This window comes from Vanessa cardui, chromosome 1 (assembly GCF_905220365.1).
Source record: "Vanessa cardui chromosome 1, ilVanCard2.1, whole genome shotgun sequence".
Taxonomy (NCBI): Eukaryota; Metazoa; Arthropoda; class Insecta; order Lepidoptera; family Nymphalidae; genus Vanessa; species Vanessa cardui.
Window position 1 is genome coordinate 5173701 of NC_061123.1, and position 20626 is coordinate 5194326.

General features: G+C 34.8%; 1 protein-coding gene across 1 annotated transcript; it reads right to left on the reverse strand.

The window, feature by feature from the left end:
- Window positions 1-3807: 3807 nt before the first annotated feature.
- On the reverse strand, window positions 3808-20478 carry LOC124543891 (ubiquitin-protein ligase E3C). Its single transcript, XM_047122213.1, has 21 exons — window positions 20304-20478; window positions 20103-20230; window positions 19721-19924; window positions 18792-18911; window positions 18554-18680; window positions 17925-18078; window positions 16901-17121; window positions 15883-16264; window positions 12276-12544; window positions 11973-12202; window positions 11101-11317; window positions 10456-10570; window positions 10267-10385; window positions 9279-9390; window positions 8673-8805; window positions 8015-8227; window positions 7803-7897; window positions 6661-6821; window positions 5644-5774; window positions 4748-4919; window positions 3808-4269 (listed from the first exon to the last, which is right to left on the reverse strand). The coding sequence occupies exons 2-20, from the start codon at window positions 20226-20228 to the stop codon at window positions 4752-4754; spliced, it is 3297 nt and encodes a 1098-aa protein (XP_046978169.1). The 5' UTR covers window positions 20229-20230; window positions 20304-20478; the 3' UTR covers window positions 3808-4269; window positions 4748-4751.
- Window positions 20479-20626: the final 148 nt, after the last annotated feature.

Consider the following 20626-nt stretch of genomic DNA (forward strand, 5'->3'; position numbering starts at 1 on the left):
ACGTGAATTTAATCCGAATTCAAACTATATAAATAAAATTCATATTAATATCGTGCTTAGCAGTGAAGGAAAACGTCATGAAGGAACCTACATCTGTGAAAATTTGGCCCGTGTATTATTCACCAACGCATATTGGAACAGCGTGAAGGAATGTTCTTCTAATATAGTTAACCCACCAATGGAACATATACAGACTCTTTTTTTATTTTTATTTAATAAGAGAATCGGTTACAATACGCGCCCAATCTCAAAGCATAAAAAATAGATAAAAACAAAATTAAATTCTGCAAGTAATTTATGGGTGACTTTTATAATTCATTGTAACAAATGACACGATAATCAGATTCCATCATGATCGGTATATCGGTTCGTAAAACGAATAAGAGCTCGGATTGCGTTCCCCCGCCGACGTTATATCATCCATGTAGATATACCTAAATAATAAACATAGACGCCTTATATGTGTTTAGGAGTGGTAGTCGACTTGGGTGGTCTGTCGTGGGCTGTTGGCTGGCAGACAGAATAAGGCCGAGATTTGTACGATATTGCGTTCGCTCCAATAATAATGAAATAGATAGCGAGTATTTATCTCGCGTCATATCGGATCTAGTGCAGCGGTGCGTCTAGATGCGTCACCTCGGGACATTTTCAACGTCATGAACCTCATGTGCCGTTGTTACGAGCCCATAAAGTGACATAACATCGTATTATTATTGCATTCATTTAATTTACATATAACAATAGTGGTTATTATAAACAACGCTTATTTTATTTAATATGGCAACATTAAGGGACCTTTTTTAATTAAAAAACCAATTAAAAAATAAGACTTAAAATAAAAGCATAAAAAAACACGTAATACATGTCATCCTTACGTATATTACTTTACTGTATCTTCAATCCTTTGAGTATTCATGTATTGTTATTTGTTATTAATTATTGCATAGAATGTACACTTATGTAATTGTACCAAAATATTTAGAAGGCAAGCATTGATACGACACAAATTTTCAAAAGCTCGTACAAGAGTATACTGCGACCATAAAATATGCATACAATATCCATGATCACTTCAACCCGCCAGTTTCGTCCACTCGAAATGTTTACACGCACCAAATCGTATCATTAAGTAACCCGATACCGCTTCCGATACACAATAAAACTTATTAGCCCATTTAACAAAACAAAAAGATTTGCATTTATGTGTATATTATCCTTATTTAATTTAACTGATAAGTTTATATCTGGCTTATTTTGAATATAAAAATATAATGTTCACATAAAAAGTAAAATAAGAATATATAATGTTATTGGGTTTGTAAATGCCATATAGGAAAGCAATCATTAGTTTCCCTGAGTATCCAATCTATTTCCTTATTCATCCAACTGACAGGTAAGTTACCTATAATTATAGGCCTAGAGTAGTTTTACGAGCTAATAGACTAAGGTTTTACTGCACAAAGCCTACGCCGATGACCTTCCAAGAAATGGCGTGCCCCGACAATGTTAGCCAATGACCACCCTCGAAGCCGATTGTTAAGGTGACGTGCTTTGTTAAAGACACTTGACGCCTTTATTTCGTCTCAACAATGCAAATTAAGACGTTTTGTATCATGAATAATTTCAAAGAAGACATGAATGTTTGAGAGTTTGGACACGCATGAAATCCGATTTCATTGTTATAGTTTCGGATTTCAATAGAAATGCGACAATTGTAAATTTAAATGTTTGTTAAACATCATATTTTTGATTTTCGGACGATTTTATCTTCGCTAAAATCGAATCGATACGGATTTAAACATATGATTACCAACTATGGTTTGCTATAAAATCATGTCACGATAGGGCACTTAAAAATCAAATCATTGACCGACGTCAATAATGAGCGTCATATATCTTCTATTCAGCTGTCGTATTGTGCCGTCCATTAACTTTCCAGGGAAGATTGCAATATTTGCAGTTTGGCGAACAATGTTGCAAATTAATAAGCAAGCCGAATTAGTAAGACAATCGTCACGGACGCGCGTGCCTGCGTGAACAGCATTTAGAGTAAGCGTCGTAGTATATCTTGCTTTTGAATTGTTAAGACGGATAACCCGGGTGCATCAGCCACATTGTAAGCAACTTTTAATACGTACGTTGAAACCGCGGAACAGTGCAAGAATATTAATAAAGCTATTATTATAATCCTTGTCTCTTTTGTCATTGACGACATTTTTTTTAATTTTGTACAAAGTTTTATTATTATACATTATAAAAAATAAAATTTCATTTTAACTATTTCGAGTCGTTAAATATATCATTGCTTCTGTAAATCGAAACTCAATCTATCATGGTTTAATGAAAAGAGTATCTCATTTTATCAGAGTCATGCAGTTGGATTATCGGTTAAAATGTCTCTTAAAAAGAATTTATGAATAAATGGCATTGAAGTTCAAAGATATTAAAGACGTCTTTTCATAAACTTGAATAAAAAACTGCAAAAAAGCAGGTCAAGAGGTTCGATTATTTAAATGTACAAGTCATTCTTTTCTAAAGGGAGCATTCAATCACTGCAGAGGTTACCTTACAGCTTAAGCTAAACAACTTTTATAGTATTTATTATGATGGAGTCATTTGATTCACATTACGGCTGACAGGCAATCGTTTAATCCTTTCATTGGTCTTGAATTGAATCGACTGCGCGAGCGCGGTGGCCTGCTATGAGTATGACTCACGCTGTAACCCGTCAGCTTCTACCAAATAAAATGTTATCAAAAAAATACATAATATATAAAGCTCAGACATAGTGTTGTAATTTAAAAAGTTGTCTTTGAATACATTTTAATAGAAATTCTCAATAGTCAGTTAGTTACAGTGTTGCCAAATAGACAACAATGTATATTATTTTTATAATGTATTTTATTTTTTATTATGTATGTACACTACCGCCTTGACTCTAGTTCTTTATAAATAAGATTGCTTATTCTAGAAATTCCATTATATGTAAAATGAATTAAATTATCTAAAATACTAGACTACAGCCGTTGTAAATAACAAAACAATTTTTTTTATATTTTCTGCGTATCCTTGAAAATTTATTCGATTTTTAAATATATTTTTTTATATAAATAATTAAACAATATTTTCAAAATTCTGAATTACGTAACGTATACTTTTGTAAGAGTTTAAAAGCCCTTAGTTTATCTACAAAGATAGCTAATCGAAGTTAGAATTAGTGTCGTGCGTGAGCGCGAGTCGGCTACCGCACACAGGGCGAGCATCCGCCTCGCGAACCTCATTCATCAGCGCTGATTGATTGCAACTGTCAAAACCGTAATGGCGGCGAGTGGCGGCGAGTGGCGGCGAGTGGCGGCCATATTTGAAACGTTGAATGCATCTAAGCCAATATTAATGAACGTTATAGATGAGACCCACGGACAAGTTCACGGTTACTTATTAGATGTGTTATTTATTAAACTTTAAATTTATTGGTTTATAGCTGACTTAAATTGATGTTTATGTTGCCATGTTGGCAATATAAAGAGAGCGTGAATAATATATGATTAGGGCGCTTCAAATCTAACCGATAAAAGCCTTTATAAAGCTCGAAATTTTTTAAATATATATAAATATTAAATAGAATATATTAAAAATAAAATGAATATTTTATCAATCGATTTTTTTTTTTTAATAAAAATGACGTTAATGTATATCTTTTAACAATGTTGTCATATTAACTTGTCAGAAAGCAAAGCCATATTTAAAAACATTTTTTTAAAATAACTATTAGGTTAAAGGATTTTTTGTGTAACAAATAAATTGAAGAATGGTTTAAAAAATTTATTTGACACTTTCAGATGTAAACTTTGAAATAAAATCACAAACGTAAATATGAACACCGAGATTTCTATTTTCAAACGATACCCATCACATATAATTTAACATTACAGTTATAAGTTAATCTTACCCAGATTTAGATACTATTTACAACACACATCACATCGATAACTCGAATGTTTCTACTCTTAGTACTTTTGAGTATTTCATAAAAAAAATCGAAAAACATTTTTACAATTTATTTAAGAAATATTCGTCTCTAAAAATAAATAAAAGTACACAAACCAAATGACAGTAACATTTATTTACAACTACGAAAGGAGTTTTATCACATTGAGATTAACGATCGGTATAAATAGTGTATAGTAGGTACGACCACGAAAATAATAGTTCCATGTAAAAACCGATACTACACTAGTTGAGTCTCATCTAAACTGCCGCACAGATCACCTGAAACAATTAATATTATATACATATATTTATATTTATTAATTATTATTAACAGTCAGGAGTGGAGATGCATTTGAATAATACTAATGTCAATGTTGTTTACACCTATAAAGATGTATCACCTCGAATGTTACCCATATTAAATATTTTATTTTTTTTAAGTGTTTAGTGATAAGTCGATGGTGTAACTTTTTTTTTTACAATAAAAAAATAATAACGACCTATCCCGGTTTCGCACGGGTACGTGATATGTATCTTTATATGTATTATGACAAAATTAGATAAAATTTATTATTTATTATTTATTCTAATGTTACTGTAAAATTTCATCCAAATCCGTTTCGTAGTTTTTTCATGAAAGAGTAACAAACATACATACATACAACCTCACAAACATCCGCATTTATAATATTAGTAGGACTATACCCAGAAAACAAACGTGAAATACCCTAATACGAGTAATATTTGTAACACTCACCAAGTTAACTAAGTTCGAAACCAGCGCCAGCCTGGATGGCGTACAGCAGCTTCTCTGCCAGCAGCTCCTCGGCGTGGTATTCGGGGATCTTCAGCAGGTTCATGCAGGTGGAGGAAGACGGGAGGCGATCAGCCGCTCCCGCAGATTGGATGCAGAAGGGCGGCTGCAGGTCCTAGGAGACGAACGAACGGATAGCGTCGTAAGTGTGACCAAAAACTTACGTATGAAGTATTCGTGAGATACGAGCTACATTTTTAACAATACACTTTTATATAAGTATACCGATTTAAGAACGTTTGGAAACTTATTATTTTATCGAGCGTCTCTATTCCAGAATAGATTAATTAAAAAAAAAAATATGAATGAATTTTGCCGAGTACGAAGTAGTTTGAGAATACATTATACATCATACTGCGTGGAACTAATACCTGTTGACTTCCAGGCAGGATATATTAATTTAAATAATTGTATTAACTAACATAACTGTATTTTTTTAAATGTTGAAAAAGAGTAATTACTGAGTTTCTTGCCGGTTCTTCTCGGTAGAATTTACTTTCCGAACCGGTGGTAGCTTCACTTAATTATTAAATGACGATTCAAAAGTGCTTGTAAAAGCCCACTTGAATAAAGTATATTTTGATTTTGATTTTTGATTTTTTTGACTGTAGGATAATACAGTTGCTACACATAGGATATTTGCAGTTGAGGATTTTTAATCAGTAATCCATCAATTTAAACAATTTGAAGTAATAATTCGTTTCAACTTTTAAGAAAATGCTCCTCTTACTGTAACCGTTCGACGCTGGGAACCCAAAAAGCATAAAACCTCTTTTATTGATAAAGAATCGATACAAAATATCGACATCTTAAAGACTATTCGAGAAAATACGATTTACCTTAAAACCTAAGAGCGGCGGCCTCGAACAACTCGTGACGAACTTCAGCAACTGCCGTCGTTGGTCGTCCGTGAAGTTCTCCACGACCTTCCAGAAGCATTGCACTGTCGGGTGGGTCGCTGTGAAGCCGCCTGCAACAACCAGAACTCATTTAATTATGATATAAAAGTAATTACATTACATGTAAATGTCTATCAAAATTATGGAGTCCGATAGTATGGTTCTCTTTGTCTTGGTATGAAACTCCAGTTAATTCTTAACACAGGAGGACAAAAGCCAAATTTAACATCGAATTGTTGCGATACCATTGATCATTCGAAAAAATTGCATTTTTAATGTCTACAGCGCCATTAAAGAATATATTGTTCAACTGAACTTTTACTAAGTTAAAATACGGAAAGTTTGTCGATCTTCATTGTACCTACAATTAAATTACAAGAAAAACCTCTATCCTAAGTCCTATAATAAGGGCAAGGAATATAATATACTAGGGAATGTTACAATAATTATCGGCATTATTTAATGTGAGAAAAAATATAATTGATTCAATAATCAGACAAATAACAACAACACAACAACAACGACAACAACAGCCTGTAAATTCCCACTACTGGGCTAAAGGCCTCCTCTCCCTTTGAGGAGAAGGTTTTGGAACATATTTCACCACGCTGTTCTAATGCGGGTTGGTGGAATACACATGTGGCAGAATTTCTGTGAAATTTGTAACATGCAGGTTTCCTCACGATGTTTTCCTTCACCGCTGAGCACGAGATGAATTATAAAGACAAATTAAGCACATGAATCAGCGGTGCTTGCCTGGGTTTGAACCCGCAATCATCGGTTAAGATGCACGCGTTTTAACCACTGGGCCATCTCGACTCATCAGACAAATAAAACGAAAGAAATATTCCTGTTTAAAATATGTTATACATTACTTAAAATAAACAAGTAACTTAGTTTTATCATTTGAAAATCTTCTTAATTTGTTTAATATATCCCATAATTAATAATACGTGCCTCCGTACTGTGTGTTCCGGCGGAGGTCGTCGAGGTCGATGGGCACCTCTGCGCCGGAGACGAGCAGCTGCAGCTCCCGGCACGAGAACATGCGCAGCCACTCCGCGTTCACCACGGACGTCAGGCCGCGCTTGAACGCGTTGCACTGCGACCTTATCTGCCTGCAAAGCAAGGACACGTGTGACGACCAACAATTAAACCGTATTGCTCCACCAGTTGCGAACCGGTGGTAGCTTCATGTAATAGTTTGTTAAATGACGATTCGAAAGTGCTACTTAAAGTAAAGTAAAGTAAAGTAACAGCCTGTAAATTTCCCACTGCTGAGATAAGGCCTCCTCTTCCATTAAGGAGAGAGATTGGAACATATTCCACCACGCTGTTCCAGTGCGGGTTGGTGGAATGCACATGTGACAGAATTTCGATGAAATTAGACACATGCAGGTTTCCTCACGATGTTTTCCTTCACCGCCGAGCACGAGATGAATTATAAACACAATTAAGCACATATATATAGTGGTGCTTGCCTGGGTTTGAACCCGCAATCATCGGTTAAGATGAACGCGTTCTAACCGTTGGGCCATCTCAGCTCAAGTGCTACTTGAATAAAGTATATTTTGCTTTTTATTTTTTTTAGTTAGAGCAATTAATATTAAGGTGTGAAGAGAGCAAAGTCTTATTGTCAAATATAAGTGCGAAGACTCTGACGTTTAAGGTTTTGTTTTGAATATCTGACGTCGTCGTCTGAAGACGTTTGCTGTGCATCAATACAATTGAAGTATTAAAGCTAATGGATGGCATAGGTTGACTATTAATATATTCATATCAGTTTATATATAAATTGTATATAAATTTTCTTTTCTATTAGCCTAAATTTATTGAGAAGCAATAAAAAGAAATGTATCTTATATATAATATATGTTAGGCGGAGGAATGGATGGATTGTGAGAAAGACGATATGGCTGGTAAGAATGTTATTTATTGTAGTGATGACGTCAGATAGAGAGATATGGGAGAGACGTGCTGCACCGACCAAATAAATTGGGATGCCAGCTGGAGGATAAGGATGACGACGAATGATGTAATCGAATAATAATAAATCGATATCGATTCAACTAAAGGAGAACACGTTAAACAACTCTTACCTATTTAACTTGTAATCAGCAACGAGATGAATGTACTCGATCCTGTTCTCCGCCGTAACGGGAATGTTGGCGCCGCCCGGCTTCAGCTCCTCGATCTGCGAACAGAGCGGACGTTAGCGGCGCGGGGCGGGCGATGTGGGCGGGGCGCGCGCGGGGCGGGCGATGTAGGCGGGGCGCGGGGGGCGCGGGGCGGGCGGTGTTTGGTCACGCACCCGCTGCTCGCCGAGCTCGTCGCTGAGGATGGTGAAGTCGAGGCCGAGGTCGGGCACGTCGGCGCGGCGGTGCGCCTTGAGCAGCAGCAGGCCGCGGTACAGGCCGGGGTCCAGCGAGGCCAGCGCGTGCACGTCGGGCTCGCGCGTCGAGCACAGCTTGGCCAGGAAGAACTCCGCCAGCGGCAGCTCCACAAGCAGGTTCTCGTACAGCGCCTGCGCGGACAGAGCCCTCTGAGACAAATATCTCACGCACAACACTCGTCTCACGCTCAAATGGATGCTAGTATAGTACGACACAAATTAGATGTAGCATCGGAAAATGCAATTGAATGAAAATAAAACCGATTACTGCCGATTTACACGACCAATAGAAATAGCTCCCTATCGCGCCATTCGACGCTATTCGTCGCTATAGATTCACGCGTCAGAGAAAGCGAGTGCATTTAAATCAACGCGTCAAAATGACGAATATATTAGGTCGTATGATATTTCAAGTTATTACGTTTGTGCAAAGATAATTTTCGCAGGAGAAATAAATATTGATAATTTGGGATGGCGTACTTAATTCGGATGTGATCGGTTTTACGAATATTGCCGATGCGACATCTAAGTTGTGTTGTATTATACATTATAATAAAAACGTAAATAGAGAACATACCTTCCCCAGCATTCTTCCGACGAAAAAGTAGTGCATCGGAAAATCGTCGTACAGCAAGTGAACTCCGGGATTGGGATACAGCATGTTGTCCTTGGTCAGCCTGAACAGACCGCGGTTGGGATCGAATGCGGACCTGACGATCACATTATGTCGTTAATATCATTGTTTTGACATATCTGCTAACAAGTGGGCACCCAATCCAATGAGCCCTCCATTTTTCAATACAAATTAATTATCCGTAACTCTTTAAACACTCTCTTTAAAGCCTCTCAACTTCACTGTGGTACCTAGTGCAAACCCGTCTGGGTAGTTACCACCCACTTGTTAAACTCATAGTTGCGCATTGAAGATTTATTGAAATGCTTCATTGCACGACATATAGGTAAACTGATAATATCAAGAAACTAAAAAATAAAAGGACAATTATTAAGTCCTGAAATGAGTATGTATGAGTATGAGTTTGCAATACTACAAATAATTATTGGAAGATAACCAATTAAATTTCACTTGTAGCAAATAGGTTGTTAACGGAAAAGGTTATAATGTAAAAACTGTTAAAATAGCTACGATATATAAATGTAAAACATAATCTTCATCACAACTCACTTTAATAGTTCTGAAAGGAATTCTCTGAAAAGTCCTCCTCCATCCACGCCGGGCTCTTCCGCGCCCGCTTGGTTTATCAGCTGCACCCGAAGTTTCAGTTTCAGATCAGGTTCTATATAACAATATAATTAATTTTATACGGAACATTCTAGAAATTAACCAGTACCAAAATCTATATTAATACTATAATATAAATGAGAAAGTTACTATGTCTGCCTGTCTTTTACTCTTTCACGGCCAAACCAATGAACTGAATTTGAGGTAATTTGTTGTGAAGCTAGCTTAAACTCCAAGAAAGGACATGGGCTACCTTTTTGCCTAATATATAATAACCAACCCTTGAAACGCGACCGAAACCGCAAAAGACAACTAGTTTTACATATTAATGAAATATTAATCAAAGTCAAGAAATCAAAATGACATAGGAATATGTTTTTCGTGTCTGTACAAATGGTACTCTTCACTTTTGACACAGAGCTATGAAAATCGTCATATAAAAAGATAAATAAGAGCATATAATAATACTCGAACACCATTTATTCGCAGATAGATCTTAACTTCATTCTCTCCAAAAGAGATAAAAATAACAATTCCCATTTTTTATTGAGCTTAAATATAATTAAACCCTAATTCAGAGAAAACTATTATCTAAAAAACCATGCTATGACGTTTCCTTATAAGGTGGAATGGCTTAAATCTTTTGCCTGTATATAAATATAGAATGACATAAATCAGCCGTAAGCGTTAAATCGCACGTAATAAATTAACCTTTTCTATTTTTAAACATTGGCCTTGATATTACTCTTCGAAATATTTTATGATGGTAATAATATTTAATGCAAAATAACGTACAATAATCAAATTAGTTCGCTACGTGCAAAGTGTCAAAAAATAAACGTCAATTCCCCGTGTCGACATTTGGAGCTTACGTCTTTTTAGAATAAAAAGAAATAGTTATCAAGCAAAAAATTATGCATTGTGCGCTCACCATTATCAGGACTAAGTTTGTCAAATGCGTCTTCATATAAATGAGTGCGCCGAACACTGATTATTATTGAAGGGCCTTCGTTAAAATTGGTCATCTCGTACCAGTGATCTTGCTTTTCCCTGTAAAAAATTAAGAAAATAGAAATCTTTACAGATTAGAGGGCAATTTGTTTGCGGCTAATATACGCACCTCATCAAGAGACCTTGGAATATCAGAACTCGTGTCGAAAATGGTACGACGAACGGAATTTCTCTCAATATTGTGACCGTCCTAAGTTCCTTGATGGTTAAAGGTGGTCCTTCATCTAAGAATTAGAAATTTTGTATATAAATACTACTAAAATATATATCGTGAAGTGGAGTTCACTGTCAAACATTAATAATTATCAGCACATGTATAGATCATTGTACCTCTGTACAATGATCTATACATGTGCTCGATCTAAAAGTGAAGCGATAATTCCATTGGTATGTTCAGGTTACACGTCTTGTTAGAAGAATTTTAGGAAGTACTGTAGACGGAGGGGATGTTTATACGACACGAAACGCGAAATAGGACTAGGACTGACAATAAATTGGCGTGATGTCTTAAATGATCTATGGTACTCATAATATAAATGCTATAGAACTTTGAAGCAAAATTAAAGCGGTAATAAGTAGAATAATATTGCGATATAAATTAAGACAAGTATAGTAATTAGGATATATTTACAATAGTTAAATTTGAACCGCTAACGAATCGCTTGGTATAATTTATACAGAGTATAGGGTGTACAGAGACACGCAAGTATAGAAAAAACTACAAAACTGACAAGTAAATGGGCTCTGGGCTCACCCTGGTCGCTGGTGAGGCGCGGCACGGCGGCGCGGTAGGGGCGCGCGGAGCGGGGCGCGCGCGCCGCCACCAGCGCCGCCTCCGCGCCGTCGCCCGGCACGCCCGCGCCCGCCGCGATCCACGCGCTCGCACCCCCCGCGCCGCCCGCGCCCCCCGCACCGCAGAACTGCAGCCGCGCGTCGCGAGCGTACAGCGCGCGCAGCAGCTGCGTGCACACCTATAGCGCGTACGGACTTTTTTAAACCTTGCTTAAAACATTATAATACTGGTTCTACCCTATAATGTCTAAACAAGGTTTAAAAAAACCGCACGCGCTGCAGGTGTGCACACAGCTGCTGCGCGTGCGGACTTTTTTAAACCTTGTTTAAAACATTCTACTATCCTAATATTCCAAATTCAAAATACATAACTGAAGAGAAGTTCTTTTTGTCGATCGATTTGTTCATTTCAATTTATCAAGCAAATATATATGTAGGTATACTGATAAAAATACAGAAATTCAGCAAATATTTAAACCATTCAATTTTCTTAAAGTCATAAAAGCAATATAATGCGATAATCTATTATGAAAAAATTATAAATTCGATTTAATAAAGTACTCTCTTTTGCAATTTGCGTGAGTCATTGATTAAATTCCTAATACTAATTTTCTAGAAATCTTAATGGACTCAACCAGTCAGTTTGTTCAAAAAAAATCGTCATTTCTGATGTTAGAATTGTAAAAATCAGAACTTATTTTTCTGAAAACTATTTTGTATAATTATTTAACTCAATAGTTACATGCAAATTTCCTTTTGTGTTCCAAAATTTAATGTGTAGTAGATACTGTATCCCATAGTACAAGGATAATTATAAATGAGTATAAAATTCACCTTAAACAAGTGAGCCCATGCTGGCGTCTGATTCCTCTCACTGAGCTCGTGACTACCACCGACCGCGTCTTTGTACTGTCCAAAGATGGAAGGCCTGGACTCTGGATATGCCAGCTCCACTAAGCCGAGACAAACATGTTTAAGAGTCCGACAAAGGCCTCCTAGTTCAGAGAAGTCAAATGCATGAACACGACCCACAACTGTCGTGCTTGAATTGCTTGATTCTGAAACTTTAGGGGAAAAATATTTTTGTATATGGCAACATCATTATCATAATTTCAAGCAAACAAAATAAAAACTTACCAATCATTTTTTCCTCTCCATCAGTATCCTTAAAGAATTCGGTATCATGTAATGTGCCAATCAATAGTGAAAATAACGCACAGAACACAGCTAATGGAGCCAACAGCCTATGTACCCCGATGACTGATGTTTCAGAGCCCATGCCCCTTGACAGCGCTGAGAGCAATGGCGTCGCTGAGCCGCCGAATGAGGATTCGTGGCTCATACTGCTTAACCACTGCCACAGTCCACGGAGGAATATTGGCTTAAATGCTAATGTGTAAAGTAGTCTAAAAAAATAAAAAAATATATAATTACTATGTCAAAATTCAATAATTTCAATATATCCATTGGGACGGTGCCATGCCAGTTATTTGTAAGTGAGATTGTATTTCGAATGATTTGATTATTGATTGATCACAATCTACCAGTTAGGATTCGGTGGCATTTATAAAATAACTAACGGCCTGTTCCAGCTTCGCACGGATAGGTATAAGATTTTTTTTTAAATCTTTTTACCTTCTATTTATATTTTTTTGTTGCTTTTTTCGACATGTTTAACAATTTTCGTTCTATTTCAATTTAAATAAACTGTCTATTACTGAAAACCGCATGAAAGGACGTTCAGTAGTTTTGGAAGTCCAGACAGACGCGGCCGTGAGACTTTGTTATATACTATATAGTGACTAAAAGTAAAAAAGTAACAGCCTGTAAATTACCCACTACTTGGCTAAGGCCTCCTCTTCCATTAACCCAGATCAGCCTACTGTCCTATATTTAGGACAGTAGAAATAAAAAAAAATATCAGAATACCCTCTTTATCTAAGATTATTTAGTCTTATGATTTGCAGTAAGAAACGTGTCAGCTTTATTAGAAAAAATAAAAAGGCAGTTATTTTAACAGTTTTTACCTTATATTTTACCTTATAAGTGTGTAATAAAAGTGCGTTGCAGACATGGCAAATTACAGGTATGTATAAAAAGTTATATTTTACTCGTGAGTTGTTTTTTTCTGTGTTAATATCTAGTTGATAACCTTAACTTTTGTAGTAAATAAATATTCTAGTAAAATAATATAATTAAATTACGTATAACTTGTTACAAATACTAGCGTACTATATATAGGACAGTAGGATAATATACATGATTTTAGTACAATAATACAACTTTTTCTTTACAGACCGTTAGCTGCGCATGAAATTTTAGATGCTTCAGAAAATGTTTCTGATAATGAAGAAGATTATAGAGAACGACTGATATGTATTCTACCTCCTCCTGTTGATCCTGACTGTCTCACTGACGAAGATTCGGGTGAAGAAGATAATGTAACTTTGAATAATTTGCCACGAAACATTCTGCTTCAACCGGCTGAAGTAATGATTCAAGGGCAGATTATGGTGAGTGATACAGAAGAAGAACCTTCTGATTCTACAGGTCGAACTAAACGTAGGCGTACCTACGCATGGAGAAAACGGGACTTGGTAAAAAATTCCGTGAATTGGCCAGATGTTCAAGGCGCTTGCCAAGATAAGCGCCCAATTGAGTGGTTTGAAAACTTCTTAGATGAAGATGTTATTTCGTTGTTGGTGTCAGAGAGCAATAAATATGCTGTCAAAAAGAATTTGCCTGGAGATATAACCACTGAAGATATGAAATGTTTCATCGGCATATTGTTGGTTAGTGGTTATTCATGGCTCCCCCGTAGAAGAATGTATTGGGAAAACTCCCCTGATACAAAGAATGAATTGATCAGCTCGGCTATGACTAGGGATAGATTTGACTTTATTTTTCGCCACCTTCATGTCAATGATAATCTGGATTTGCAAGACAAATACACAAAAGTACGCCCCCTAGTTACACTTCTAAATAAAAAGTTCTTAGAGTTTTCTCCTCTTGAAGAGCATTACAGTGTAGATGAGGCCATGATCCCCTACTATGGTAGACATGGCTGCAAACAGCACATAAAAGGTAAACCTATTAGGTACGGGTTCAAAGCTTGGGTTGGTGCTACACGGTTAGGGTATGTTTTATGGATGGAACCATACCAAGGTGCTACAACTATGTGCAATCCAATATATAAAGAATTGGGGCTGGGTGCAAGCGTTGTTCTCACTTTTTGCGATGTGCTGATTTCACGTGGCTTCGACCTTCCTTACCACGTAGTTTTGATATTTTTTTTTACTGGGACGCCCTTGCTGGAAGAGATAACAAGGAAAGGCCTTCGTTGCACTGGGACAGTTCGAGAAAACAGGACATCTAGTTGTCCTCTGATTACATCGAAGTTACTGAAAAAAAAGGAACGTGGTGCTGTCGATTACAGAACGACACATGACAACACGTTCATTATTGCTAAATGGCATGACAATAATATATTCAGTATTGCTTCTAATGCTGTAGGAATAAATCCTAAACAATCTGCCAAACGCTTCTCACAAAGTGAAAAGAGAAACATTGTCATAGAAGAACCACATATGGTGTCCATCTATAACAAATATATGGGAGGAGTGGATCGGTCTGATGAAAATATTTCACATTACCGAATTGGTATACGAGGTAAGAAATGGTACATGCCGTTGCTCACACACATGATTGATCTTGCCGAACATAATGCATGGCAGTTATATAAAATAAATCATGGGAAACTGGATCATCTTGGCTTTCGCAGAAGGGTAGCAATTGCTTTGATTGAATCAAACAGAAAAAATGCCAAAAGAGGGCTTAGCCGACCCTCCCATCATGAACATGCTGATAGTCGTAAAGACCAAATGAATCATCTGGTTATTCCTCAATCGAAGCAAACACGCTGTCGTCAATGTCACAAAAAATGTTTGACACGTTGCAAGAAATGTGATGTTGGAGTGTGTGTCAAGTGTTTTGAAACATATCATTCATAAATAGTGTTAATCTAGTAAATTACATATAACAACGGGTAATATAATCAATAGTTATCTAATAAACTACACTTTTTGATTACATTCTGTTTTGTCATAAATGGTCTTTTATTTCCTCTTATTATCCTACTGTCCTACATATAGGACGGCTGTTTCCCTGAAAGCCTTACACTTAATTTTTTTTTCATAATTTTTTTTATGTTGTATAAGATTTAATAAACTAAATAATGTAACTTTTTTCAAAATTTTCAGAACAAATTAGTTTCAGGCTTATCTGGGTTAAGGAGAGGGTTCGGAACATATTCCACCACGCTGTTCCAATGCGGGTTGATGGAATACACATGTGGCAGAATTTCGATGAAATTAGACACATGCAGGTTTCCTCACGATGTTTTCCTTCACCGCCGAGCACGAGATGAATTATAAAAACAAATTAAGCACATATAGTGGTGCTTGCCTGGGTTAGAACCCGAAATCATCGATTAAGATGCACGCGTTCGAACCACTGGGTCATCTCAGCTCTATAGTGAATAGAATACAACAATAGGTTTATAAAAAAGTTAATAAAATTGATATCTTTGAAGTAGTAATAGTTTCATTCCTAAGATGTGCCATTAGTAAATAAGTTATTGCTTTTATAATATCCGTCACACAAAGACATGTAGGATTCATGACACAATATGTACAATTTAATGTCAAAAATCAACCAATGAACATGTAATTAATAATCAGCTCACCTATACTTGTGTAACGCCATCCTATGACTCAATAGTAGATTATGGCATATTTTCGACATACTGTCGAGAAACTCATCACTCAAATCGCACTCAGTTATCTGCGAGCACGTCGTCAGCACGCAGCGGTCGGGTTCGTTCAGTATCTCTATGCACCTCGTCAGCAGCATCTGTTCCCTGACCGACGTCGGGTTGGGCTCGTTGTCGCTGTCACTGTCGTCATCATTATCAGCCGCTGTCTCCTGACTGTACAGCGAGTCTTCGTAATCATACGTTATTTGCTTGTTGCATACATTCACTGTTAATTTGGCTATTATTTTGAAATATTCTATCATGATTCGATTATGTGGCAGTCTTGAGTTATCTATTTGACGAATATCATTTGCTGAAAGAAAAAAAAAATAAATTAAATTGGTCCCTAATCAATTTTTTTCTTACTCTGTCCATATTAAGTTACGATAAATAAATATGAGACAACATCACATACATTACTCTGATCCCAATGTAAGTAGCTGAAGCACTTGTGTTATGGAAATCAGAAGTAAGGACGGTACCACTAACACCCAGACCCAAGACAACATTAACAACTAATGGTAATCTACAACGACTCGGCCAGGAATCGAACCCGGGACCTCAGAGTGGCGTACCCATGTATGAAAACCGGTGTACAGACCACTCGACCATGGAGGTCGTCAAATAAGATAAGATAAGATGCATGTTTTTGAAAGCCGAGATGGGCAGGTCTCAGAGTCCCATATAAACATTAATTCTAAATAAAACTTTGAAACTAATTTTTGTGATTATAAAAATGCATAATACTTATTTCTACTAATTTTCATCTGCTAGTTAGGAAGAACATATACTCATTTGGGGTTAAAGCTTGGAACATATGCGATTACGTCATATTCGATTTAGTGGTTTGTGGGGACCATGGTTTTTCATGTAGCAGACAGGATAAACTTGAAATTATATTTAAGACAACAACATATGATAATGTATTGAATCAACAGTGACCACTCACCAAATCCTGGTGGTTCTAGTGTCAGAATTGAATGCAGTAACCATGAGTCATTCAACAATCTTCGAGATCTAAAGTTATCTTCGTTTAAACACCAGAGCAGTTGTAAAAATGGAAATCTTTTACTGGTGTCCTGTGTTAAAGCGGGTAACATGTACATTTCTACCGGCTCAGGATATGGATTACAAAGAAACGACGCTGCAAATTCCGTCATTACCATGTCGCTGAAAAATAAAAAATATGATTTGAATTATTAAAATTACATACTTTATACATAATTTTGATGTTTAATTTTATAAAATATATTTTCTTCAAAATAACAATAAAGATAGAATGAATAAGATAAAAAATTAACAATGGCTTTTATTACTATTATGTTTATAAGACATCAAATAATGACCTTATTGTTTTGTTTAGTATGTTTCCATTGTTTTCTAATTTAGGCTGATCTTTGACATTGACCAATATTAGAATTTGATTTGGCTTGACTTTTCATCAGTCTCTTTAAACAGTTTATAATATTACAGAAATATAATTCACTATTTTTCGTAATATCAAAATGTAATTAAAATAATGTACTGCAGTATAGTATACATTAAAAGTGCCTACAAAAATGTTGGCGATGGTATATATTTATCTGTTTGGGATAACTCATAATAATATTTTTTATTATTTACAAAGTGATGTTAAGCAATAAAGCATTAGATCTTATCCAATAAAGTACCTTATACATATTGTGCATTTAATATAGACCAATACATTCCTTTATAGTATGTAATAAATTAATACTATGGAAGACATTATATATTTAAAACAGGGATATAGCTGAGTGTATAGTCCAATAACACAAAAATGTACAAATTGACTTGCGTATTAGCTACACATTCTTTCATTTAAAAAACATCAGTCAATCAAAAATAAACCTAATATCATAAACAGTATATTAAGACATTCTATAGTATATTTAGGACACCGGCTTTGCACAGGTGCTGATCGCTAATGAAATATAAATTATTCTAATACTTACTTATACTGAGGTATATTGACGTGACTAGTCAAATGTAATGGCCTTTGTATTAGGTCTAGTAAAGCTCCGCACAGTGGTGTTGGTGGGTTCGGTGATGGTCCGTAGAGCGGTGGTGTTTTCTGACATAGTAGCTGTCTTAAATCTTTAAAATAGCCTGCAAATATACCTTAAGCTTAAAGGATATTGTTGTGTTTACAATATACCACTACATAGTATAAAACAAAGTCTCTTTCTCTGTCCCTATATCCCTATGTATACTTAAAGCTTTAAAAATATGCAACGGATTTTGATAAAAATTTTTTGAAATAGATATAGTGATTAGAGAGAAGGGTTTTTGTATATGGTATGTGTATATATGCACGGACAATATAGTAAAGGTACACTGATAATTTTAGAAGTTTGTAATGTGATGTTGTAATTAAACAAATTCTGTAGCATATTTAGTATCAGTATTGAACCCGTGAGAAAATGGTGCAGATCGCTATTTGTTAATATATTGATTGCATATTGAAAAGTAAATTGCTATAATAATTACATTTTATATTAAGCATCACACAAATCAATAGTCAATGGATAAAAAGTTTTTTTTTCATGACATATAGTCAAGACCAAATTATAAAATAACTTACCCCTCTTTATTAAATACAAAAATGTTGCTCCTATATTTTTAACAGCCTCATCACAGCTAGTGGATGTTTCAGTAGAACTTACTGATGTAAATACTTCAAACATCCTCAGTGGTACAGCTAAAGGCACCTAAAAATGTTGACATTTTATATATTGACTTAAAACCAAAACAAACAACCTTTATAAAGTTAATATGATTAGTTTTCTCACTGGTATTGTAATAAAAAAATATAAGCTTACCTCACTATCATCTCTTAACAAACGTAGATGTAATGCCAGAAGTCTTCTTATTTGTACTAATGATTCCAAATTTTGAAAAAGCCTATTTCTTTGCTTCAGCAACAGTTGTGAAATAGAAACCTAAAAATTTCATAAACTTATAGTAATAGCAATAAATAAATGAAAACATATTTAAAGAAATATTTATCCTAATTACTATTATTAATATAAAAAAATTTATTATAAAGTGTGTTTAAAAGAATTCAAAGCTTTCGTAGATAATGTCGAAATATCGAACTCCACCGAACAAAAATAAAAAACATGGTAAATATTCGGAAATAAATAACTTTAATAATTAAAAGCATATTAGGAAGGTATATTAATGTTTTTTTTAATTATTTGAGTTAAAGACATGTTGAAACATTTAATCATTTTTGCTTTGTAATTTTGAATGACCAATCATTTTATTCAAAGACAAGGATAGACTTAGTCTATTCTAAACACTAAATGAAAGGCAAATTTGACACCAAGTTGTTGCAATATCTGTGGTTGAAAACTTGAATAAACTGTGATATTTAGTATGTATTTGAAAAAAAATTGCATTTGGTACATTGACAAGACCATGATTGGAACGGAAGATATAAGTAGTAGTATTATTAATAGATATATAATAGTCAAAAACACACACATGCACAATATAGCTGACCTATTATCAAATTTCATGGTATTCAATAACACTAAGGTTTCTTTATCTTTATTCCTTCTTTGATTGGAATAAACTACAGAAAGGATGCCTACATTTGACCCCTGAAGAACTGTATCTAATATTTATTCAAATTAAGTATACATATAATGAAAAACATGATAAAACATGTGACAATTATCTTTAATAACAATAAACAGAAAATATTTAATAGTCATATCAATACAAATATATTGAATTTTCATACCAATCTTGCACAATCCTTTTTATCATCATAAAAGAAAAGTATCTTTGCTAGAAGTAATGTTATCAAAGTTTGATCTTCATTGTTTACTTTTGAAAAGATACCATCAAACTCTTCTCTTTCATTTTGCTTGAAATGTTTTCTAGTAAGGTAACTGCGTACATATGCTTGAATTTTTATAGTACTATGTAGTCGTTTTCTGTGTTCCTATAAAGAAGAATAAATAAATTATCAATAGTTTGTGATCTCTAATTAAATTTGGTACATTAATTAAAAATTAATGTATCATTTTATTTTAATGATTCTGCATATCAAAGCAGAAATGCAAGCTATAACATAAAAACTTGTTATAAGTTTTATCTTTGAAGTAGGGAAAGGAACTAACCTCACGCTTTTGTCTTTGTTGTTGTGACTGAAGAATAAGAGTTTCTCTATCTGTTTTGCGTTGAGCACTGGCACCTGCTAGATTCTGTTGTGGCTTTCGCCTAAAATCACCCTCGAACGAGTACATTACTGTAATTTCGTAAACAAAAATCAGCTGAATATTCTTTTTGACATTAAAAATATACGTCACGTTATTACTTACTAATCGTTTATTGTATACACAAAATATATTTATAGTATCACATACTCTTCAATAATTTACTATCAATTATAAATTTAATTATATTATTGTGTACAAGTTTTTGTTCAATCAAATTCATTACACATGCAATAAAATGATACAGTACTTTTTAATTACTAGACAACCCGCATAGATAATAAATTAACATATTACAATAAATATTATTTGAACTGTCATTGCCTTGCACAGAAGTTTATCGGTTTATCAGATTTGATACCGATCAATTTGACATTTTGGAAACCTACTAATTAAAAAATAAACAAAATATTGCATTTATTTGTATT